Source organism: Phalangium opilio, unplaced genomic scaffold, assembly GCF_054372755.1.
Source record: "Phalangium opilio isolate 3A_F unplaced genomic scaffold, DU_Popi_V2 ptg000500l_1, whole genome shotgun sequence".
NCBI classification, from domain to species: domain Eukaryota; kingdom Metazoa; phylum Arthropoda; class Arachnida; order Opiliones; family Phalangiidae; genus Phalangium; species Phalangium opilio.
Window position 1 is genome coordinate 418,704 of NW_028324238.1, and position 25,391 is coordinate 444,094.

Genomic DNA, 25,391 nt, shown 5'->3' on the forward strand with positions numbered 1-25,391 from the left:
CAAGGTTTACCTTTAAGAGTCGTTGGTACCGACGGTGGTTCCATTTAAAATTTTGTATTTAGTCGGCATTACTAACTGTTTTACAGTGAGAGACAAGGACTACCTTATAGAGTCGTTGGTACCGACGGTAGCTCCATTTAGTTTTGTCTATAGTCGGCATTACTAACTGTTTTACAGTAGGGGAAAAGGATTACCTTTAAGAGTCGTTGGTACCGACGGTGGTTTCAATTAATTTTGTCTGTAGTCGGCATTACTAGATGTTTTACAGTGGGGGACAAGGATTACCTTTAAGAGTCGTTCGAACCGACGGTGGTTCCATTTAAAATTTTGTATTTAGTCGGCATTACTAACGGTTTTACAGTGAGAGACAAGGACTACCTTATAGAGTCGTTGGTACCGACGGTAGCTCCATTTAGTTTTGAATATAGTCGGCATTACTAATTGTTTTACAGTAGGAGAAAATGATTACCTTAAAGAGTCGTTGGTACCGACGGTGGTTTCAATAAATTTTGTATTTAGTCGGCATTACCAACTGTTTTACTGTAGTAGCTTCTTTACATGAATAAAAGAAACGTTGGAACTCGGGTTGGGGGGTTTGCAGACAGTAAATGTCATGAGGCAGAAGTAGATTAAAATAGCGCTAACGTTTTATTTCTGCATTTGGGTTTCAATTCCCACTTCGTTAACGGTAAAAATATATTATTTATTTTCTAGAACAGTTTTTAAAAATGTTAGATAATACTAAGTGTGTTTGATAGTGTTTTTTTGCGTTGTTATAAAAAAATGTAACAAACATTTGGTAATTTTCATTCCGTTTACTTCTAAGGAGAAAATCTCCGTGGCCGACTTTAGGCGGAAGAATAAACAACGGTAAAGTACAAAACGGTGAAACTATTTCTTCTGTACTGTGAGGTCGGACAATATATAAAATGAAGCAATCTCCATTAAAGGTTTCCTGCCTAAAATTATCACGATTTTTTTTTAAAGTAAAACATAAATCACTATTTTACTAACTAATACAGGCGCAGTCAGCGCAAAAACTTTTTTATAGGTCTGAATCTCTCTCATGCAAATGACCGACCCCTCGTTTCCCCGAAGCAAAGCGTGAGAAAAACCGTTATTTCTCATACTCTATACTAAAGCGGTGTCGATAGCACGTGCGGTACGGTGAATCGCATTTGGTTCGCGCCGTGAACGATATACTACGCAGTCGGACAATTTAACCTCAATTACAAAAACTACCGGTTTGCTAATTAAAATTAAATAGTTGTGTCGCGTCCAAAGATAAAGGTGAGCTGTGATACTTTTTTATCCTGATAAAAATGACACCCAAATACGGTAATGTGAAACTGGCATGGCTTGATACTTGGGCCTTGGCCCTTTTTTTACGAGATTTGAATAGAAATTGATTTTAAAGCGAATATTAAATTATTTTTAAGATGGATAATATATTAAATATCTGAATTAAAATTCTAATAGCTGAATTTTAAATCAGATGCAGTGCGCAATACCACAAAACTCAATAACACGCGGGAATATGATATTGAAACTGTCACGAAAGCCTGGATAAAGCACTCGAAGGATCGCAATGGAGGTAGGAGCGAATGGCAACATCAAAAAAAGTCAACAGAAGAGATCAAATGAATAGAAGATGTATAGACAAAAATGCCAAGCCTCGTTCATTTTATTTGATCTCATATTTAAGTAGTTGAACTAGAACTGCGTGTTCTTTAATAACTGAAACCGTTTTTGAACTTAATTGGTTTTAATGGAATATCACGCCCAAAATATGTATTTTAATCTATAGGTTAAAACAATTAATAGTTATAATTGAAGTAAAAATTTGAGAGTGAAGTTCACTCTTTTTTCTGCTTCTAATCTTAATTTGTTCTAAATGAACTTTTTACTGTCGACATTAAAGGCTGATAACTAAACAGCTATTATGAAACCAAATTTGACATTTTAAAAGTGAATAACAAAATGTGAGAGAGCAAAATTAAATAAAATGTTACTAAGACGCATTCTTTAACAGAGAACTTGATAAATAATTGTTGTATTTGCGAACTATTTGTCAAATCAAAGAGCACTTTAATAAATATATTTTGTAATAACGTGAATTCAGTAAAATAATCATCATGTTCTAATTTCTAAAGCTATCTTCGGTAAATGGATCTCTTTTACCAGCCACATAGCTCTCCAAGAAAGGGTCGGTAAAAATATCTAATACCGACCATATCTCTTGGGTCGGTAAAAAGATCTCTTGTACCGACCACATTAAGGGTCGGTAAAAATATCTAATACCGACCATATCTCTTGGGTCGGTAAAAAGATCTCTTGTACCGACCACATTAAGGGTCGGTAAAAAGATCTCTTGTACCGACCACATTAAGGGTCGGTAAAAATAACTAATACCGACCATATCTCTTGGGTCGGTAAAAAGATCTCTTGTACCGACCACATTAAGGGTCGGTAAAAAGATCTCTTGTACCGACCACATTAAGGGTCGGTAAAAAGATCTCTTTTGCCGACCAAATTTGAAGGGTTGGTAAAAGGATCCCTTTTACCGACCACATCTTTAATAACCGCACACAATTAAATACCAGTATTAAGTAAGTAGGCCAACACTTTTTTGGGTGGGTCATTACGTGTATATTTAGGTAATCTTTTACAGGGAAGGGCCGTCATCAAAACGTACCTTTAATAAAACTGAAGGCCGACCTAACAAATTTGAGTTGGGAAAGGTACCTTTTTAAGGCAGGCCAACTAGCATTCCTATATTATTGTTAATATAGTTTCAAACGGAGAATTTCACTGAAGGCCGACCATAAAATTAACGACCACTAATCAGATGGCCGACTTGCAAATTCTTAGTCGGTAAAGTGTTTTATAAGATGTCGGCCGGATGTATGACGTTTGTAAGTCGGCCAACAGTCTTTTGGGTAGGACATCCCGACTCTTCAGTTGGTATCCTATGCCCAGCACTACCGACCCTGTCTTGCCTACCCAAATTTTATGCAGTTGGGCCGACTGCTTTTTGCTACATGGGATATTTCCCGCCATGTTTTAATCACAACATACACGTTGTTTATTGCTAAACAATAAAGGATTTACATGTATTATTATTAATCCCGACGTTAAGAAAAATGGTTAAAATTATTTGTAGACCGAGCGAGATGCCTAAATTGGAAAAAACCAGCACTTTTGTCTTTGCATGATCATGTCTTGTTCTTCAATGAAAGACTAATAGTTTTCTAATAGCTATTTTGTTTCAAGGCTCATTTTTCTCTGAATTTTTGCAGTTGATTCCAGGATGAAGAGAGTAGTTTTGTAAAGTGCGGTGCTTGAAGTCAATTTAGCTACCAAAAACGTTAATAATCACGATAATGAATCAGACTGAATGTATGTTAAACTTGTTTTGTTATTGTCTTAACTTTGCATTAATATAGCCGAAGCAAAACAAGTTTAACATACATACATTCTATTTAATAATCGTGATTATTTACAAGTAACTTCAAGTGCCGAACTTTACAAAGACTTCGCTCCTCATTCCGGAATTAACCTCAATTAATCACAAAAACAACCCTGATAACAAACAAGCAAGATATGTTATTAAATCTAATTTTATTATACATTTCCGCTGTTCATTCTTTTTTTCATCATAGGAGCTTCAATTGATCTGCATTTGGGAGTTTCTTTATTATTTCTACCAAAGAAATTCAGAGAAAAATTATAATTGAATGTTTATTGTGTATAAAAAAGAGTTGTAAAATAATTCACGATATTATAAACTTGGTACACATTTTCAATACAAAATATCAAGAGAATAACGCATAAATGAAATAGTCACGCGTACAAATTTAAATTGGGAAAAAGACAGTAGTAAATCAGTGATTTTTTCTCTCTCTTTTCTTTTAACATTTAGTAACATTCAATAAGTTGCAGTCGAATTATTTTATGTACATCAGATAAGTTGTTCGAGTAAAGATCAAAAACGCTAGTTAAGGAATTGCATTTGCATCTTAATTGTTATACTGCGATTGTAAAATGTATTTTGGGCTGCACAAATGTTTAGGAACAGAAAAATGAAGAGCATTTAATAGAGTCGAGAGCGGAAGAATGTTAAGAACTAACTTGTGAATAAAAGTAACATGATTCAGTCATTAAATTTGAGGAGATTGTCAATAATAGTCCATAATTATAAGTAGCTTTAGGCAAAAAGTATTTATGACTGAACTCTATAAAATTACGCTGTACTGCTTCTACTGTTTTTTTAGGAGAAATTGGCTATACAGCTACCCAAGGCAACCCAACCAAACAACAACCTGGAACGAACTAGGCTTAAATATAAGATGCGGAAATGACGAAGAGATTTCAACTGACGACAAAACTGAAGCGAAATCTTTAAGGAACAACGACATAAGCTAATAGTTTTGGTGACGTGCCTACAAAAATGTAACTTAGCGTCGAATATAGTACTCAAATCTTTAGTTTGAGTTGCTGTGCGGATGGGTTTGGAGTCAATTAAGTAGGAGTTCAGCAACATTCAAACGAATTGGTTATTAGAAAACTATTATTCTTTCATTGATAAAACAAGACATTACCATGCAAAGACGGAAGTGCCCATACTTTCATTTTAAGCCATCATTGCTCATTCAACTGATAAATTTCCTAACGTTGGGATTATTTTGGAAATATACATTCACTTCTGTGTTTCTGAAACTCTAAAATGGGAATTTACAAGCAATATTTATTTAAAAAAATAATAAATTTAAATCCTAAGGACAAACTACTCCCATAATTATACATTTAATATTGCAAAACTCATGAACTCAAACATATTTTTAATTTTATTGTTTAGTAATAAACAATTTGTATGTTGTGTTTAAAACATGGTGGGAAATACATTTTAAAAATCTATATTTTAACACAAATATTCACCTTTTTATTAAGATTTGAACTAACATTATTTATTTCTACACCAATGTTGTAAAACGAAGCATATTAAATTTCGCGCCAAAGTATAGAATACTCCGTTCCATTTATTCCATAAATTGCTTTCCCCCACTCTATTCGGGAAAGTAGGGCTTTCATACAACCGGGCTGCCAGGCCTGTAGTGCGGTTTCTGATAGGAAACCGATCTCCATGATTATAAGCACTGAACGCATTCAGACTTGGGTTTTAAAGTTGCGAAGACGTTTATCTAGCCAAAGCCAACAGCTGAGAAGCCATAAGCCAACAGCTGAGAAGCCATAAGCCAAATACGTTTGAAGTTAGGCACCGTACAAGGCTTAGGTATGAATAATGCGGAAATTGAAGTTCTAAAACCGTGCCATAACACTCCTGAGAGGCCAAAGCGACAGTGTTTGACGTCAAAACCAAGTAGGAACAGTCCCAAGGAAAATAATATTAAAAGGTAAACAGTTGCTTCTTTCACGTTTTAATTTAAGTATATGAGTAATTAGCTCACGATTAATATGTTGATGCTTGTATTAGGAAAGCGTTTTGTGAAAGTGTTGTCCCGCGACCAGAAACCAGTGCGATAAATGGGGATGAAACGAATGACAAGAAACGAAGAGTTACAGGTGTACCTATCCATGATTTCCCTAATGGACCTTGGACCAAACAGTTAAAATCACTTCCAATACAATTTAACATTAGCCAAGTTGTCACTTTTTTTACGAAAAACAAGGCAAATAAGCACCTTGAAGATGGAAACCGAATGCAAAAAGCCAAAAAGGTTGGAAGTGTGTTCATTTGTGATCCAGGGAGTGATAAGGCCTTCATTTTTGTCAAAAGTATAATTGTTCCATCTTATAAGCTTTATAAAAAGTACGCAGTGCAATTAAAACTCGAAAAAATAAGCGGAGACATATTAGATGGTTATTGTGAGTGCCCATGTGGTAACGGTGGTGTTTGTAAACACACGTGTGCGGTTTTATGGTTCCTGTGGGAGTGCAAACTAGAAAAGCTCTTTTATATTCCACATGATAAGTCATGCACTGAGGTACCCAAGAAATGGGGACTGAAGAAAGGAAATGCCAATCTTCAAACTAAAAGCTTTTCTAATTTACAATTTAAAAAACACAAGCCAAATTATTCTAACGAAAACCCTGCCCCAGTGCTTCCAAAACCCAAGTACTCCTCACTTCCAGTTTTGGACACTGAAGAGAAACGTAAAGCGGATGAAATGGATTTAGAGGCACGGATAGAACGTGTGTCCAATAGCTTTGGGAAAGGAGCTAAGGCTATGTGGCAAGAAATATTAGCGGAAAATAACTACCTTCCAGTACCTGAAGAAACACATGATGAAATAGAATCAAATGAGAGTTTACAGCAACAGCAAGTTCCTACCATTACGCCTGAAATACCTTTTCCAGAGATACCTAAGTGCCAAAAAGATAAAATATTTCCTTCCGAGTGTGTTCTTACGCTTATCCAAGCTAGAAATCTTGAGTCCTTAACTAGAGGTCAATCCAACTCTCAGCTATGGAAAAGTGAGAGAGTAAAACGAATCACAGCTTCCAAATTTGGAGATGTTATTAAAAGAAAAAAAGAAATCACTCCAAAATATGTTGAAACTATTAGAAAGGGGTCTGATCTCAGTGGAAATGTCTTTGTCCAGGAAGGCATTACCAACGAAGGAAATGCAATAAATATGTACAAAGTTTATAAAGCTGGAACTGTGATATGCTTCAACGTTGGATTTTGTGTAAATCCTTCTTTACCAATAATTGGAGCTAGTCCCGATCAAATTTGTTACGACAAAAGTAAAGAAGAATTTGGTTTACTTGAAATTAAAACACTGGCCAAAGCAAAAAAGGAAGGGTATACTGTATCTCAAGCCATTGACAAAAAACTAGCCCCTTGCTTGAAGAAGGACAAGAATGGAGAGATAAGTTTAAAGGAGAACCACAATTATTATTTCCAAGTTCAAGGTCAACTGGGTGTGACCGGCTACAAATGGTGTGATTTCTTTTTGGTTACTGGAAATGATTATTTTTGCCAAAGGATTAATTTCAACTGTGATATATTTAATGATTTAATGGTTCCAAAATTGAGTGAATTTTATTTTAGTCATTTTTGATAAATATTTTTATATTTTCACAAATGTTTGAAAATAAAATTGTATCCAGCACCAGAGTTTTGTAGTTATTCATTTACTGTTTCTCTATTTAATAATGGCGCTCTTCTAAAATTAACTAAATAGGCACATATTTTCCATACTTTGTTTAGTTCTTCATGCATGCAATTTGGAAATACATATTTTAATATTCGGTTAATTTTTACCTCCCTAATAACTCTTTCAACATGGATTCTTAAGTTTGCTATGTCTCTGGTTTGTTTCACTTCCGCTTCAGTGAGCTGTGTTCTATCCTTTAAAAACGGTGGTATGTTTAAGGTAGCACCAACTTTTTGCAACTCCTCTGCTATTAAAAATCCTCGGTCAGCCATAACTGAGTCACCGGGTTCTAATTTTTCATAAAGACCGCTACTATTTGTGATCTCTTTATCAGATATGCGGCCAGGAGAAAGGTCAGATATGAAACTGACAAAACCATTTGGGGTTATTCCTATCAAGCCTTTTGCGGTATTATGGCTTTTATAGCTCGAATAAGTGTCACTTTGAGTGTTATAATCATGGGGAGTTTCTATAAAGAGTTCGGTACAATCAATGATAATTCGAGTGCTAGGATAAAGGGCACGAAATGGTTCTGGCATGTATTTATCAACAATCCTCCTTGATGGCCATATTGTCATCCTTGGAAGCCTACGGTACAAAAGGTCAATCCATGTAATCCATATATTACTAACAGTTGAAACGCTAATCTGAAATCGATAGGCTAAATCTTCTTCTAGCATTCCAACCTTTATACGGCACAAAACGAGGAATAGTTGATTTTTAAAATCTAGGGCCTTAGGTCTACCAGCTGAAGACTTCTTTCTTTTTTCTTTTTGGTTACATTGGTTATTACTATTGTGAAAATTTAAACTAGGTAGATCGTTTTCTATATAACCGTAAAGGTCTAAAAAGTCCTCTTTAGATCTAAATCCTGTGTAAAATTCTAGCTGTTTATCATTTGCACTGATGTTTTCAAAGTTAAACGATTTTGCAGAGTTTTTTTGCAAATTTTCTTCTAAAGCACATAGCCTCTCCTTCAATTTGGCATTTTCTTCAATGAGACAAGCCATTTTTGACTTAAGAATTGACATTTCCAATTTAAGTCCGGCTTCATTGGTCCCTGAAGATATGTCATCGCCTTGCGTTTGACAATAATTGTGGTCTAAAAACACATTTGTTTTACAAAAATGAAAATCGCGCGATACTGAAACTTCATTACAACTTTAGCTAAGACTACGATACCTGTAAATGCTATTGTCATCCGTTTGTCTGAAACATTAGAACATCCAATATTTCTATTTGGCACAGTTTCAAAGGCTACAGCTTCCGGTAATTGACCCTCCTCAAGAAGATCAATTGATTTGGTAATTGAATTTGGGAATACAAATTTCCCCATGTACATAGGGTAAACATCTTCCTTTCTTTTTATACCACTTTTTCGAAAATGAGCGCCACAAACAACACTGTTCTTACAAGGAGTCCACGAAACGTGAGGTCGAGTCTTAGAACCCTGGCACAAAACGAAGCGTATTCTTCGTACCCATTCTTCGCGGACACATTCATCCCTGGGGAACTTATGAAAAGAAATACCCTTGTGGTTTCTGGTGTTGTTTTTGCATTCAGGGATGCAACAAGTATTTCCTCCTTTCCAAAATGATACACACTTAGGCATTTTCTTTACTATCCTTGAGTTACCAACGGCAAGCTGACACTTCACTTGAGCAAAATTTTTCCAAATAAAACCGTCTGCTACTACTACGAGTGATAGAAGAGGAAGCCAACGCATAGCCGATAGCCGAAACGCGGTGCACGTTACAGGGCTGCCGGACTAACAAAATGTAAAATCCACAAAATAGTGAAAGCTTCACTAGTCCATTTAGATATTTTTATTTGGTCTTTGTCGACTATTACAGTTTTCCTACCCCCATTTATGGAACGGTGTATTTCCCGCCATCTACATGTTGCTGTTGGAAGTAAAACATCCAGTGGTTACCGCGCATGTCAATGGGCGGGGCTTTACCTTTCCCCACTCGGTCTATATCCCACTCTATCCCAATCGATGTTGCTATCCTAGGTTTTTTCCCTCGCGTCAAAAGGCAACGCCAGACGGAGTGCCAGTTCACTACGACTGGTAGTCTAGCAAACTCGAACTGCTTCATGGCACGAGGGAAATAAGAAGGCGGCCCCACGCTAGCTATGGCTGCGTTCAGTAACGCTCAACGGAGCTACGTTGAGTGCGCATTCGCCACTGAACGATTTTCGAAACTTCCGGTTTGACGTCACGATTGTAAGCGAAGAGGCATCGAAGTCATCGGCTGTAAGAGCCGATTACTTCGTTGAGCAACGCAATTTGTGACGCATCAGCAATGGCGGAAACTTATCTCCCTGAAGGATTTCGAGAAGTTAATTTGACGGGTAATTTCGGAAATGATTATAAAATCGGTGTAGCAGCGACTGAATGAGAAAGAATGATGTCCAATAGTATTTTATGAAATTTTTTCGATTATATCTATGAAGCTTAAAAAGTTATTGGGTTTTAAAGCTTAAGCCTTGGCTAAGTTACTGGTCAGAGTTTGGCCCCTTATGGGGGTTAGTAGGCCCCCGCATATCCATTTCCAAGAACAGTAAAGTTGCCAAAAACCGTTCAGTAGCCTAATACGTCACATGACGTCACGTTAATCAACGGAGCTCAACGCGTTTGGTCTCCGTTGAGCGTTACTGAACGCACCCTATGTTTCCTTCTCTACGGAAATAATGGCATTTTCCATTTTGATGCTTCGATAGATCATTCCATTAATGCCATTGGAGAAGCAAACACCACAGGTGCGGAGCCGCTATCGAAGCCTATTTACCTCGTGCCGAGAAGCACCGATAGAGGTCGTGCGATTTGGCAAACCTTTATCGTGTAGTGAACTCGGGCTTCGTCTGGTGTTGCCTCTTAGCGCGACGGAAATAGCCGCCGCTGTGCATTGGTTTCTCTTCAAGTATATAATGGAATGGTCTATTACTACATCGAACCTCAGACCACCTAACCCATGGAAAGGCAAAGCCATGTTATTATACCCGCGTTAACAAATGACAATCGCCAAATGTCCCGTAAAGAAAAATTCGTCTGTAATGGTTCGGGATATTTTTTAGCCAAGGCTTAATATGTTAAACAATACCAAAGTGATATTTACAAAAACTAACTTGATAGATCGTTTAGGAATCGTTAATGGAAGAGAGAGGCTAAAATAAATAACGAAATTCAAGTCACTTTTATAATTTGGTCAGATTTTCTCCCCATATCTATGGCGCGAATTTTACTAAGGTGTCGTTAAAAACTTTCAACATCCGCCGCCACAACGCTAGTGTCAGGCGTTGCTCTAAGCAAACCTAGCTCCCTATTCAATTGCCTGTCCATGGGTTAGGTGGTCTAAGATCGAACTGAATCTAGCTCGAAATATTCGTGTAAAACTGCGAATACATTATCATCTTAGTTCATGTTTAGAGTTGACGTTTTTAGGTGAACAAATGAATCCATGTTTCAAATTAAAAAACTCCAGCCCAAAAACCCCACGGGTTTTAATGCGTGTAATTTTACCCACCATGAAAAACCCACATAATAAAACCCATCACTAAGATCTTCAATTTTGATTAATTTGAATGCTAGAATTATTTTATTTTAAAGATAGTTTAAGATATTTCTTAAATATTTGTTCTTTCAACTTCAAAAGCATTATTTGATACCTCTCAACTATATGAGTTTCGTCGGTGAGAAGTCAGTCACCCTATGACTCTGCCAGCTGAATAAATAAATAATTACATATATGTAAATGATTTATTACTAAGTGGTTACGTACCGTTTAAATACAGCAAACAACAGACTAGTATTTTGATACATTTCCACGAAATGCAAAGATTCCTGGTTGAATAACTTCAAAATTTAAATGTTTTCTACAAAAATGACTCACAGTTCTTAAAAAGTCTGTGACTCACCGCTAAAATATTATATTCGAAATTTGTTTACATAAATTGCATGTTTATAGACACTAGGGAAAAAATAAAAATCGATACATTTCGTATGAAAACATAGCAAAATCTTTGCCAACAATACAATAAATATATTACCGAGAATGGAGAGGCAAACGATCTTATTATATTAATGAAGTCATTGACTTGGGAAAGACTTCATAATAAAAAGGCTTGTTTTGAACAGATTCTTGGAAAAACCAATGTAGTAAACAAGTCTACGGAACTGTATGCTAATTTTATGTTTTCTTAGAACTTCAAGATAATATTTGGTACCGAAGTACTAGACCTAAGCATGGTAATATACTATAAAAAAAATCATACTGGATTATATGCATTTAGAAACGACATAAGTTTATAAGATATATTCTGTAAGTGTGAAATTTATTATAAGCTGTAATGCTTCTATCTTACTGAGAGCTAGCTCAAGAATTTCGTGAGCATTTCGCCTCAACGGCGTTTCAAGTTCGTCACTCCATCTTTTAGTAAACAATTAGTGACCAATATTGGGAAAAAATATTTCAATTGGTGTCATATACACGGTGTTTGATAAATCAGCCAAAAATTAAGGAGGATGTTCTTTGTTTGATGCCAGGGATAGATTTAAGTTTAGAAGGAGGAATGGAGAACGGTATTTACTTCAGTCCGACTCACAGCCCAGTATAGAGCCCCTCCCTCCTACACGTAAAGAAAATTTCAAATTATCTTATTGGCCCACTTAAACTACGCCATTTTATCTTTATCCACGCTCGAAAATTATCCACAGAACTTCCATGTTAAATCGTATTATATCCACAAATTTATATATCAATAATCAGTAATTTAGTTTGTGGATAATGGATAGAAAATGCCGAGCTCTACCTGTATAAGAATTTATTGCAGAGCAGTTAATAATCATTAAACAATTAAAATTTATATAACATTTATAATTAATAATGTCAAGAAACATTATTTTACTAATATTCTAACTAAAACTTCATTTGATACTATTTCGCAATTAATTAAGAGAAATTAATATCCGTTTGCAAATTTAGTGAAGTTTCCAAATTCGATATAGTGAAATTTGCTAAAAACAGTTGATGACTTACTTCTGTACCGAAGAGTAGCAACGTCATCTATCGTATAGTCGGTGCCACGCGGTGAGTCATCAACTGCATGTAGGATTACCCGAGTGTAACGCCTCCCCCCTGTGGCTCCAGGTTCTCTCGTGGCCTTCGAATCAATCCACAGCTCGCGTACAAAGCAGTAATTTCCTTAGAAATCACGTCATCAAAACTTCGGTTTAATGCCAAGAGGAATTATCTTCTAGGTGCGTTGAAGTTATTTCCTTTTGTAATGTTGATGGTTTAAGAAGATAGACAAAACTTCAATTTAACGAGTGATGACTGGCGTCGATGCTTAAGAGGGCAAATTTTAGGTCAAACACGATTTTGATGATGAAGCGGAACAGATTTGCTTAAAACTTCATTTGAAATAGTGAATTTTAAAGATTGCCGTTTCTGATTATGATGTTATGTTAAGAATTGTTGGATTTCTTTTATCGACAAAGGACTTTGACGTACCATTTAGTTGTTTTAGAGTTCAATGTTGGGAGCCCATATCTCCGTAACTGAATGTTTTAGACCACATGTTCTTCGACACTTTCCAATCAATTTGAGTCAAAGAACACACCCGTTAAGTTATGGCAGACTTATCAGAAGCACCCTGTTTGTTAACAGTCCTCAACATAACATCTCACCAGTCTCGACTGATACTGTTTATCGTAAGCTGCAAACTGAACTTTCTCGACCTGCAGACTGAACTTTCTCGACCTGCAGAAATTAATTTATGATTAACTAGGAATTATTACATTTATTTACATTACATGTTAATTAAGGTAGCTCTAAAAAATGTAATGCCCTAAAATATTAGTAGAGTATTTAAAGAACGATGTGAAATATTTTTGGCTTACTTACGTTTGTTCGCAAGAGCACTTAATTATTGTAGTGATCTATTACGTAATTCGTGACCAGGCACTGGAACAGTGCCTGACTGATGCAGTCGCGTAGCGGTTATCGCTTTCGCCTCGCAGCAAGAGGGTCTCCGGTTCGACTCCGAACTATGACACCGGGTGAAACATAGTGGGATCAAAAGCTTCTGCATAGAGTTGGCAAGTTCCCTCCCCACCTGATACCGTGATACAGGAGTTTTCCTCCACGGCCTTACCAGGTTTCCTACCCATGAAAACTTGCTATGGTTAACGGACTAACGGTAATAGTTAGAATAGGACGCTTTCTGTTAGCTGTGGCATCTAGACAAATTCGCTTACAACAAAAAGAAAAGCAAACACACAAGGGCGAGGCCACCATTGGAGTATCCTCCCTCTCACCAAGAAGCAACGCCAGAGGCAATGCGAGTTGGTTAACTTTCCGCATGTAGTGAACTCGGGCTCCGTCTGGCGTTGGTTCCTGGCCCTCATTGGCTACCTCGCCCTTGTGAGTTTGTTTCTCTGTAGTAAACTAATTTGTCTATTGAAATAAGGGTGCCTCGTGTTAAGAAGCCACAGGCTTAGTATGGACATGCTTTCAGAAACATATGTATGATTTTATTGGAAATTATTAAGGGACATGTTAAACGGTCTGAGAAAGGTGTTGCTTCTTTTATTAGAAGTGTCCGTTGGATAGGTTCTTGTCACCATTAAGTTATTTCATACGTAAGTTCCATAACAAATTGAGCAAGTAGCTTAAATTTAATGGTAAAGAGACAATATATTCCTGTTTTAGTTGTTGTGTAAATAGTTCAGTTGAGAGGAAAAATGTTTGCAATTCAGAAGTAAGTGTAAAAACTTTAACCCCAGCTTAAAAAATAAAACATAAGTTTATTTGAAATAATGTATACATAGAAATCCTATATTGTTTTATATTTACAGAAACATAAACTAGAGCACACTTTATTCCCAATCGCAGACGTTGAGTTTTGGATTAAAAACAAGATTACTTGGACAGACGAATTTGTGAGCCACACCGTTATCACATAGGTAAAACAACCGAGCTTGGGTCGGATGTGGCAGAAAGACTAAATCTTTACCATTCCGCGCTGGACATCCGGCCGATCGTAACTCGGCTTCGTTGACAATGTATGATCCATTATTGAAATGGGGTAGTACTTGGACTGAAACTCGATTACCGTATTGCGCTAGTGTATTAACTAGAACGTCAACGAGACCACCAACGTTAACGCTAACGTTTCCATCATTTTGAGTGCTAACTGTCATCGCCTTATAAGCTATGATGCATGCAGTGAAGACAAATACTACAGAACGCATTTTCTATATGAGGGAGGAATTGTTTAGTCTAGACTCTAGAGTGACCAAGGGAGTTAATTAAATTGCAAAATATTTACATCTTACCAATTGGAATCGAAGTCAAGTAACTTGAAACGACTGGTAACAGAAGAGCTGAGTGGTTTCTGACGTTGTATTAATGAACAGGTTAATTGTTATTAAGAAATCGTTATTGCTCTTATTTATATAGCGATATTTTCAGAAATGCATCGAAGAAAAAAATGCTTTGGTAGGTATTATTTTTTTTTAATTGTGTTTTTGTTAAAAATAGCACTTCCAGTTGATTTAATTTTGCTTGAATTGATTAAATAGGTCTATGATGATTGAACCTTCATTAGATTGATTAGAAAGTTTAACTCCGATTAAAATGAATTCATATTTCGGGAGTGTGGCGCACTTTTGTAAGTAGAGCCTCTGGGTTACCAAAGTTTGAGGGAATACGACACATAACTGCCCCCCTATCCTATAGGCGTTGACTGCCTCCTGTCCGCCCGTGGTGACTTCACCACATCACCCTTACTTCACCACACAAGTAAACCTCGTTTATTTCCCAGGCTTGTCACATTAAATTGCTCCCTGGAAATTCACATCCTGGGTAGGTACTGCTTAAAGGCCGACTTCCAACGAAAAGGGTTCTTACGAACTGAAAACCGAGCATCGAGACTAACAATGGAGCGACCGTGCCGATTTTTGAATCCCCGCTGGGGCAAAAGTTGGAACGGTTCTAGCGAACTGAAGATGGACAATTGAAATCCTTTTAAATTTATTTCCTCTCGAACTTTTGCTTTCCCCTGAAGGAAATTCTCTATTGTGTATCTTCAGTTCGCTAGAACCGCATTACACGGCTTTCAGTTAGCTAGAACCCTTCCATCTTTTGCCCCAGCGGGAGTTCGAAAATCGGCACGGTCGCTCCATTGTTAGTCTCGATGCTCGGTTTTCAGTTCGTAAGAACCCTTTTCGTTGGAAGTCGGCCTTTAACAATGTAGTAACCTTGTGCGATAAGGACAGGTCTGCGAACTTAATTTGTCTCTATTTCACCTAGAAGCTTGACAAAATCGTCACTAAATACTTTAAATATAAAAATAAATGATCAGACAACCGATTTTTAATCGATTATCTGTGTTCGGCCAAGAAGGAATTTACTATAAGAAGACCTAAGTAGCCCGATTTTACGCTTACGCCGGTGTTAGTGGACAAGTAATCTCCACCCCTTTCATGTTCGTCATTGCTCTGTGAATTCCTATTGGATCCCGTGGGGATAGGTCATACAGACGCAAATGACGTATTCCGACTAGATAGAAAAAACCTCGAGCAAAGTAAACAAAAAATGGAGGCTGCCCGCGGTGCTGAAACGGTACGCGAATGGTTTATAATTGCCACTGACTGAGTTTCAAAAACCAAAAAAAGGCTTAACTTAAGGAAAAATTAAAAGAGATAGATGCCATGGTGGAAAACATAGAGTAAGATAAAATATGAAGCCCCGCCTTGGTTTCCAGCCTCCCCCCACTAAAGAGGGGGGATTGTCGTCTATGAGACTATGACGCGCGCACCGGATGCTTTTTTAGGCCTTCTTATAGTAAATTCCTTCTTGGTTCGGCTTATTAAAAGCGTGATCTAGTTTATTAGGGAGAAGCTTTAAGATGCCTAAGTATTCGCGCGCCAATAGTCCCAGTCCACGTTTCAAAATACAAATGGGACGTAAAAGGAGGCCGGGCTATTTCACCTCCCCTCAGTCGAAAAATACGTAATTTTCGTCATTCGCGTCGGGCTGACGTGCGTTTTCAAGAACCAATGAGATGCTGCTTGTAATTTAGAGACGGGTATTAACTCTGGACCTACGTTTGGACTGGAGATAAAGCTGGAAATGTGGCAAATTTATACCTTCTCCCTAATAAAATAGATATCACTTCTTCTACCATCCTCAGTTTCCTCACCAATTAAGTATAATCACGGCACCATGAAGGTTTACTGGGTCGCTTACTCTATACAAGGACATAAACCGTTAAAAGCCTAATTTACCCCTTCCATGTTGAGAAATTGCCTCATCAGACAGCCGTGATATTTTAAAAACAAAGAAGAACCGACAATTTTAGCCGAGATGATTAAAGTGAGATAGCGTGTCAGTATTATTTGGTTTAAATTGGGAAACATGGGAGAGTTATTACCATTCTAATAACATAGATGCGTGTGAACTTGATAAAGACTTCTATAATTCAAACGTGATTTAACATTATGTATTATAACACCTCAGCATTTCCTACAGTATACACTTGAATGAAAATTGCTCGGTAAATGTAGAGTACGAAAAATGAATGTAAATTTTCGAAACGACATTTCGTAATCAAATAACTAGGCCTATACTTGCTTGCAACTTTATCCAATATGTTACGTAACCCTGAGAATGGCCCTGAATAAGGTAAGATTTCAAAATTATCATCTGCATTGATATGAACATTATTATTATTGGGGTAGATAATTTTGAAAAATTAAAAGATGTGAGCAGGATCTACAATAAACTCACGACATTTGGATAATCGTGACGTCAATTAGTGTTTTATAGAAGCTCCTCCTACATCACGGGGCCACTTAAAGCTGGGTTCCCACTTGACCGAAACTAACGAGCGGAAGCTTTAGCGTCGCGTCAAAACTTTACTATTAGCAGGAGTTCATAATAACCCCCTTTCGGGGGGAAGTATGAAACTGGCCATAGAGCTAATGGTAAAAATCGCGAACAACAAGATTCTGTCGTTGCGCATAGAAAGGATTAGCCTGTTTATGGACATACAACCTTACAGTACATCGTAGTGGTATCTATGCTCCTTGGTTTTCGTTCCAAAACTTCCGTTGGCTGGGATCTCCGTCGAAAAGAAAAATGGCGATATGGTGGACGTAGAAACACGTTGCAATTCTTATATTAAAGATACTGGGAATAAATTTGTCCAAACCGTTTTAAATTAACCACGGAATTCTCACACATATCACAACAACACATCATTGACGATCTTTTAAATGTTTTGTAGAAAACTAGAAACCCCGACTAAAAGCCAACTTCTTAGCCAAGGCTTAATTTACACCGTTCCGACAGAAGCAGACGTGAGCCATTTTCGCTCCCAAAATCACAAGATAAAAATAGTGCTAAACCGGAAGTGTGCAATTTAATGCGCGTGGGCGCTAAAAAATGGGGTAACTATTTCTTTGGGAGTTAAGCGGTGTATGAATCCGCTGAGCTTTACGGCGAAACTTTGTTGTTACGGGCTTTTTAACCAGTTTCGTACTTCGGGTTATTATGAACTCCTGCTATTAGGCAGGCCTTCGATGGCAACATTTTAGTTGGGCTCACTTAGAGATGTGAGTCGGTAATTTACCGTCCGTAAATTACCGGTAATTTACCAAATACCGCGTAAATTACCGATTTATATCTTACCGTAATTTTAGAATGGTAATTTACCGGCAAATTACAAAATTACCGCGGTAATAAGCCTATTAAAACATAAAATACCATAAATTACGGTAATTTTTGTAATTTCAAAATTTTAATCGGTAATTTACCGGTAATTTTTCGGTAATTTACCCGGTAAATTACCATTTTTAAAAATTACGGTAATTTCACATCTCTAGGCTCACTCATAAAATCGAATTGCGACTGAAAATAGCGGTCGACCGGTAGTCACGTGGCACGAGTTGCATTTGGGACTTGGAGTCAGAAGAACTTAAGCCTCAATGGCCTTTGGTTTTTCCTTGATGATATTTTAATTAGGGAGCTTAATACTATACCAAGAAGCGATATCTAGTTTACTAGGGAGAAGGTATAAGATGCCTAAGTATTCGCGCGCCCCCTTTCAAAATACTAGGGGGGACATAAAATGAGCCCAGGCTATTTCGCCTCTTATCAGTCGGAAAATACGTAATTTTCGTAATTCGCGTCGCGTTGACGTGAGTTTTCAAGAACCAATGAGATGCTAGTTCTAATTTAGAGGCGGGGTTTAACTCCGGACCAACGTTTGGACTGGAGATAAAGATAGAAATGTGGCGAATTTATACCTTCTCCCTAGTAAACTAGATATCGCTTCTTGACTATACTTAATGCTGGACAGAGAGATACAAACTCAAAAGTTTACAACATGCATTTACGGCAATAGCGAATCGCAATCAAATACGGTTAGAGAATTCAGACTCAAACGTTCATAACATGCAAATGTGGCAATGGCGACTGGCGATTTAAAAAAAACTATAAACGAGGGATAAAATATTTCCCCTATTATGACGTCAAAAGAAGCTTCTTCCCGAAAGAATTTTGATTGGTTATCAAAATAATTTTACAACGGACCCTGATGCGTAGAAATTAGAATACCAATTCTGTCCGACCGAAAAAGTCATTTCAGTCCCACTCTGTGGAAGATGTTCTACCACAGGCAGAAGTAATATAAGAAACCTCCCTACGGGAGGGAAGTATACAAGACGCCATAGGCATAACGTTAAAACACGCGAGACACCCTCGAACCGCCAAATACCATATTCAGACACTATTGCTCATGGACAAGGTACGGTAGTCCTTCGATATGGTCGTTGGAAAAGGAAAGAGGAGAAAGCGTTTCAAACTAGTGTAGTCTGCTTAGCCGTCTGTCGTAAGAAACAGATGATTCCCGATTTTACTAATAAATATTCACATACGGTTATTTCGAAACGAAAAGCTAGTTGGTTGTGAAGCCAAGAAGATGAAAATGATGAATACAAGAATAAAATTTCGAGATAGATAATAACACCATTTTAAAATCTATCTATGCATAGTGTTAGTCATATACCTTGGCAGGGTAAGGGTTTAATTCAAATTTTATGCAAAGACCTATGAAAATCCTATAATCTAGTCACTGCCTGTCTATAAATGATTGATTATCATCAAAATCTAAATACTGCATGAATTATTTCATTGGAAAAGTTTAAAATTACAATGAGTTTGTGAAATTGACAAATTTAAGCAGCCGACGCAATCGCGAGATCAGAGAATGTATTCCTACGCTCTACGCGGCCAAGCCCTATTTTTTAAACTTTGTTTACGGCCGTATAAGTGCGCGGGGACATTCGCGGTACGAGGATGTATCGGGAAAAATTCGCCTTTGTACACTTTCCTCCCGTAGGGAGGTTTCTTATATTACTTTTGATTTTACGTAAACTCACTTGATTGATGTTAGCGGAGCCTCCGAAATGATCTAGGCCCGTGCCTATCGCGAAGCGAGAATATTTTTTTAACTAATTTAGTTCGCCGTGTTTTCTCGCTTGGGGGCGCTTTTAGTATCGTAAAATAAAAATAAGTTCAGCTTCGTGACCCCGTCGAGTGCTACAATATTAGACGTAGAGTGGTGAAACCGAGGTCGCGGATAGTTAAAAAATGTTTTACAAAATTTCCGAAGACCTTTATTGAACAATCGTGCCAAAGAAGTAAAAGATAAAAAAGGTAAGGTTAGAAAAATGAAAGGTTACGAAGGAGTAAAAAAATTCGTCTTATGGTCTAATAAAACTGTGAATTAGCAACTTGAAGAAGTTTTGTTTTACTAAAATAACAACAATGTTAAAAGCGCATAATTAATTTTGTTGTCCACACAATCTAACCAAAAAATTCAATAAAAAATAAATAGCCCCTAAAACAATTACGTTAATTTAAGGGTGAAACCTTTCACTTTCATAAAATTTTTATAATTGGCCCCTAAAATATCAGCAACAATTTATGGAAGACCCCCTTCGCAACTGTAATAAGAGCGCCATCTAGTACACATATTGGGTGAAAATATTTCCTCTGTAAAACTGGATATTTCCTCATATAAAAATCGACACACACGGGCCTAGATATCTCGGAGGCTCCGATGTTAGGCTTGACTATATTCTTCTTAATACGAAACGCGTAGGTTTTCTGGGGATCGCATGCGTGTTATTTGTGTCAATAATGAAAGCCAATGTGTATTCTTACCACGTTTACCAATCATCCCCAAAAATCTTCACTCTCAATGACTTAAAGCAAAGGGCGGCTCCGTTGATGCCCCTGAAAGATGCCTTTTCTGCTACACGTTGGCTAAGCTTGGCAAAGGCTAGTTAAACCAAAGGCAGGAACCAATGGGACCTAGTGCATTAGGTCTGATTGGTTCCTGCCTTTGGCAAGGTAAAATTCGTGTCCAGAAGATTAGCCAGCATGCTAGGGGTGATAATGGAGCCGCCTGTTACTTTAATGAAGGAGCCCAACATGAAGGTCTTCGTCCAAGATGAAATTTATGTTAAAGGCTACATCAAAGTATGTCATTCTGTCTTTGAAAAAATATTAATACCGCCTCAGACCATTTAACCCATGGACAGACAACTGAATAGGGAGCTTGATTTGCTTAGAGCAACGCCTGACACCAACCCTAGTAAAATTCTCGCCATTTTGTTTTTTGAGGAATAGATATGAGGAGAAAATCTGACTAAATTATAAAAGTGAGTTGAATATCATTATTTATTTTAGCCTATCTCTCTCATTAAACATACATAAACGATCTGTTAAGTTAGTTTTTGTAAATATTACTCTGGTATAGTTAAATGTTTATAAAGTCTGTTTAACATTAAGCCTTGGCTAAAAAATATCCCGAACCATTACAGACGAATTTTTCTTTACGGGACATTTGGCGATTTGTTAACGCGGGTTTAAAGGCCGACTTCCAGCGAAAAGGGTTCTAGCGAACTGAAAACTGAGCATCGACACTAACAATGAAGCGACCGTGACGATTTTCGAAGCCCCGCTGGGGTAAAAGATGGAAGGGTTCTAGCTAAATGAAAGCCCTGCATTGTGGTTCTAGCAAACTGAAGATGAACAACAGAAATCCTTTAAATTTATTTCCTCTCGAATTTTTGCTTTCCCCTGAAGGAAATTCTCTATTGTGTACCTTCAGTTCACTAGAACCACATTGCACGGCTTTCAGTTACCTAGAACCCTTCCATCTTTTACCCCAGCGGGGATTCGAAAATCGACACGGTCGCTTCATTGTTAGTCTTGATGCTCGGTTTTCAGTTCGCTAGAACTCTTTTCGATGGAAGTCGGCCTTTAACATGGCTTTGCCTGTCCATGGGTTAGGTGGTCTGAGATACCGCAGTTAACTCACAATATTATAGCTCATCTCTCTATTATGTTTCCGCTTTCTACATGATCTCTTCTTTTCAGACGTTTTAATCTCACTAAAATTTCTTAAGACAGGCAAATAATAATAATGATAATAATTACGATGCAGATCACCGATAACACTTTGACACTTTCCTTTGGAAAAGGTCTTCATAAATGTTATCATAAGTTTATCATGCCTCTAAGTACCCAAATATGGGTTACAACTGGGCATCTTCCGCAGGCTACTGTGACGTCAGAACACGTATAGCGCTAAGATCCGAAGAGAGAAAATTTTGAAATTCCTGTCGCGTTGCAGCCACCAAGCGGTCGAGACGATTACAAAATGGGTCACATGAAGAAAATCATCCAATGGAATAAAGGAGATTTTTACGTTTCGTATAGGCAGGCATTGGGGGGTGGCGAATTTTACTTAAGCAACCCCAAAATCCCTCTCTCTTGTGAGATAGAGGCGGTTTCAGTCCTGAAACATTCTAAAAGGGATAAAAGAAACGCTAGGCTAGGCAGTTCAATTTTGTATTGAAGTTGAGGTGATAAATGATACGGAGAGAGTATAGGGTTTCATTAAAGGGAGCCAGACAAACACTATTGCCATAGAAGTAGCAGCCATTTCTCTACTTAGAGGCAAGATAAACTTATGATATTATGCATTTCCAGAAATATTTTCAAGCTTTTTTCGACGATTATGTGGAAAGGGTTATGAAACTGAAAGAGTCTGGGTTTAATGAAAGGGAAATATTCAAAGCGAATGAAAATATATCGTATATAGCCTCTTCTACGACAATTAGGGCTCGGGGATTGGTTAACTATTATTCAAACATATTAACATTCCAAAATTTGTTAAACGGAGATTATATCAAAGTATTTCGTCTCGATTTATTTGGAAAAAGGTAGAGTGATGCAATTATTAATCGTAAGAATTTTTTCCGAAAAACTGAAATTTTGAACATAATCAGAAGAATTTTACTCAAAAAACTTTTATTGCGATACGTTTTATTCGATTCCGAATAAAAAGATATGATCCATACGTTTCATGATACAAATGCGGTTTCGGTTTCTTTTATCGATTAGTATTTGGACGAGTAACCGACACTATTATTTTTTCACGATAAACTTTAATCTTTTTTAAGTTTTTTAAGGTCTATATTAACGAAAAAACGCAGAGTTTTAATCATTGACAAATAATAGTATTTAACAAGTCGGGAAAACCAAAATATTACCTCTCCGTGTCGAGAAGATTATATAACCTTAAGTATCCAATGAAAACGTCGACCTTTTGCCCTCATCCTTTCCCGCGCTTTGCGCTTCCGCATTTCATCCTTACTCTCAACATTATCTTCCTCCATTTTACATATAAAAATCAAATACTCACAAAAAGAAGTGGCAAAAACCTGCTGGCTCTTTACAACCACTTAATTTGACTTAATATCCAATTTCCAACAACAATAATATACCGGTAGTTTAATTGACAACCTACTAGCATCGAAATTCTCATAAGGAATGGCTCCCGCGGATAAAAAACGGCAATTTTCAACTAGGTGGGCGTTATCTCATAAGATTTGAAAAATATCATTTGTCTTTTTTACCAATGCCTAACCGTTTGGATTTTTAAAGCAGTCTTAGCACCAAAAAATATTTTTGAATGAGGATAAAAAAGGTCTGTCCTCTCGTAATTTTTTAAGCTTTTATCATGATTACTCTATACAACAGTAACAAGGAGTATAAACGCATTAGTGGAAGCAGTATTTTTTTCCCAAAACAATCTCGCTTATGTTTATGCAATGAATGAAATATATCACAATGCACGGGCCTTGATAGATATAGGAGGCAATGAAGGAAATATATCGCATGCACGGGCCTTGGTAGATATAGGAGGCAATGATAATCTCTCTCTTTGCACGAGAGGTTTATCTTTAATATTTAAATAAATATAATTATTTTTAATTATTTTAATCTTCAATAATTAACATTAATAATAGTTAAATCGTTTAAAATAAAGTTATACTTATTATCTTCTCAAACTTTGCTAATATTGACGTTTAAAGTGAAGGGTACCCCTCTTCCCGCTTTCTTCAAATTTTGGGGTATATATACGATTCGTTTCCATTATAATAGTAAGGAAAAACCGCAAATGCGAAAACCTTTGGTAGCGATCCTACCTTAGGGAGGCTAGACGTTTCTCGTAACCCTAGCTGATCGCCGCGTATATCCTAAAACCAAACGATGATAATGGAGTAGAAGCCAATGATACAGATTGGTGTCTATGTGGAATAGACGGAAGACCAGTGGATGGTGGTGTTAGAAGGCAGTGTAAGTGCAGACGGGTGTCAATGTGGGATTGACAAAGAACAGAAGATGGTGGTGATTAGAAGCCAGTATGTACAGACTGGTGTCCACGTGGAATGGACGAAGACCAGAAGATGGTGGTGATTAGCAGCCAGTAAGAACAGACTAGTGTCCGTGTGGTATGGACAAAGACCAGAAGATTGGTGGTGTGAGAACTCAAGTAGAGGAGCCATTTCCGTGACTGTGAAAGCAGTTCGGAAATGGCGAACACGTTTGCTCCGATACGCAAACTGCGAACGCGGTCACGTGGGTGTAACAACGGACAGACAGACACACACACAGACAGACAGACACACACACAGACAGACAGACACACACACAGACAGACACGGCCGTTACAGAACCTCTCCTGGACTACGTCACACGGAGAGGTAAAAACCTGATAATGGTATGAACTATCATTAAAAACATTGGGACAGTCAATATTATCAGAAGTATATATTACTTTCTCTTCGAGAGAAGTGTACCACAAAGCGTGGTAACATGAGATCATAAAAAACAAACTAAAATGAATCACATACGCGATAAATAGAACATTTTTACCTCTCCGAGTGACGTATGTCACGGAGAGGTTCTAAATTCGACGTGTCTGTCTGTCTGTCTGTCTGTCCGTTGTTATACCCACGTGACCGCGTTCGCAGTTTGCAGATCGGAGCAAACGTGTATTCAATTTCCAGACCGCATTTACAGTCCCGGAAATTGTATTCCACATACAGGCTATTACTCCATTGTCTGTCTAACAAATCTGTTCATTTGTCCACCCCACATGGACACCAGTCTGAACTTTCTAGCTTCTAAACACCACCATCTTCTAGTCTTTCGCCCATTCCACATGGACACCAGTCTGTACACCTGGCTTCTAACACCACTATCTTCTGGTCTTTGTTTTTGTCCATCCCACATGGACACCAGTCTGTACACCTGGTTTCTAACACAACCATCTTCTGGTCTTTGTTTTTGTCCATCCCACATGGACACCAGTCTGTACACACCTGGCTTCTAACACCACCATCATCCTTAAGGTTAAGACATACGCGGCGATCGGCTAGGGTTACGAGAAACGTCTAGCCTTCCAATGGAGGGGTCTTCCTCCAAGGTTCACGCAATTGCGATGTTCTTATCTACAGCCGCGATTCGAATCCTTTATATACTACCTATTTGAGTAAGTCGAAGCAACCGGCGTATGCTTCATTTCAAACGCCAATATTAGTCAAGTCTCTCTAGAATGTTTAATTGTTCTTTATCAAAACGATGTAACGTTCAATAAGGCAAACAACTGACGAAGAAAATATTTCATATTAATTATATTTATTTTAATATTTAAGATAATCTTGTTTCTCATCTCAAAATTAATACGGAAAGAGTTAAAAAGCAGCTTATTTTTTTGTCTGTGTGTGTCCGTCCATTGTTACACTAGTGCGTCGCGTTAGCAGTTAGCCTTGTGTTGATG

General features: G+C 37.5%; 2 protein-coding genes and 2 long non-coding RNA genes across 5 annotated transcripts; 2 read left to right on the forward strand and 2 right to left on the reverse strand.

The window, feature by feature from the left end:
- Positions 1–848: 848 nt before the first annotated feature.
- On the forward strand, positions 849–2,117 carry LOC149591754 (uncharacterized). The gene is made up of 2 exons (XR_016379537.1): positions 849–1,290; positions 1,496–2,117. It is a non-coding gene; the product is annotated as an uncharacterized LOC149591754 (long non-coding RNA).
- Positions 2,118–5,238: 3,121 nt separating this feature from the next.
- Positions 5,239–7,085, forward strand: LOC149591755 (uncharacterized). Its single transcript, XM_089861716.1, has 2 exons — positions 5,239–5,414; positions 5,495–7,085. The coding sequence occupies exons 1-2, from the start codon at positions 5,296–5,298 to the stop codon at positions 7,083–7,085; spliced, it is 1,710 nt and encodes a 569-aa protein (XP_089717842.1). The 5' UTR covers positions 5,239–5,295.
- On the reverse strand, positions 7,040–9,060 carry LOC149591756 (uncharacterized). 2 transcript variants are annotated; one of them, XM_089861718.1, is made up of 3 exons: positions 8,712–9,060; positions 8,364–8,631; positions 7,040–8,283 (listed from the first exon to the last, which is right to left on the reverse strand). In XM_089861718.1, the coding sequence occupies exons 2-3, from the start codon at positions 8,521–8,523 to the stop codon at positions 7,151–7,153; spliced, it is 1,293 nt and encodes a 430-aa protein (XP_089717844.1). In that variant the 5' UTR covers positions 8,524–8,631; positions 8,712–9,060; the 3' UTR covers positions 7,040–7,150. The 2 variants fall into 2 exon arrangements, with proteins under 2 accessions (XP_089717844.1, XP_089717843.1); XM_089861717.1 differs by having other exon boundaries at positions 8,364–9,060.
- A 9-nt stretch (positions 9,061–9,069) lies between these two features.
- On the reverse strand, positions 9,070–11,342 carry LOC149591757 (uncharacterized). Its single transcript, XR_016379538.1, has 4 exons — positions 11,232–11,342; positions 11,100–11,152; positions 10,964–11,037; positions 9,070–10,906 (listed from the first exon to the last, which is right to left on the reverse strand). It is a non-coding gene; the product is annotated as an uncharacterized LOC149591757 (long non-coding RNA).
- Positions 11,343–25,391: the final 14,049 nt, after the last annotated feature.

Coding starts and splice junctions, on each gene's coding strand:
- LOC149591756 (XM_089861717.1), bottom strand. CDS start 8,907: ATGCGTTGGCTTCCTCTTCTATCACTCGTAGTAGTAGCAGACGGTTTT. Junction 8,284..8,363: donor GATGACAATAGCATTTACAG/GTATCGTAGTCT, acceptor ATGTGTTTTTAG/ACCACAATTATTGTCAAACG.
- LOC149591755 (XM_089861716.1), top strand. CDS start 5,296: ATGAATAATGCGGAAATTGAAGTTCTAAAACCGTGCCATAACACTCCT. Junction 5,415..5,494: donor AAGGAAAATAATATTAAAAG/GTAAACAGTTGC, acceptor TGCTTGTATTAG/GAAAGCGTTTTGTGAAAGTG.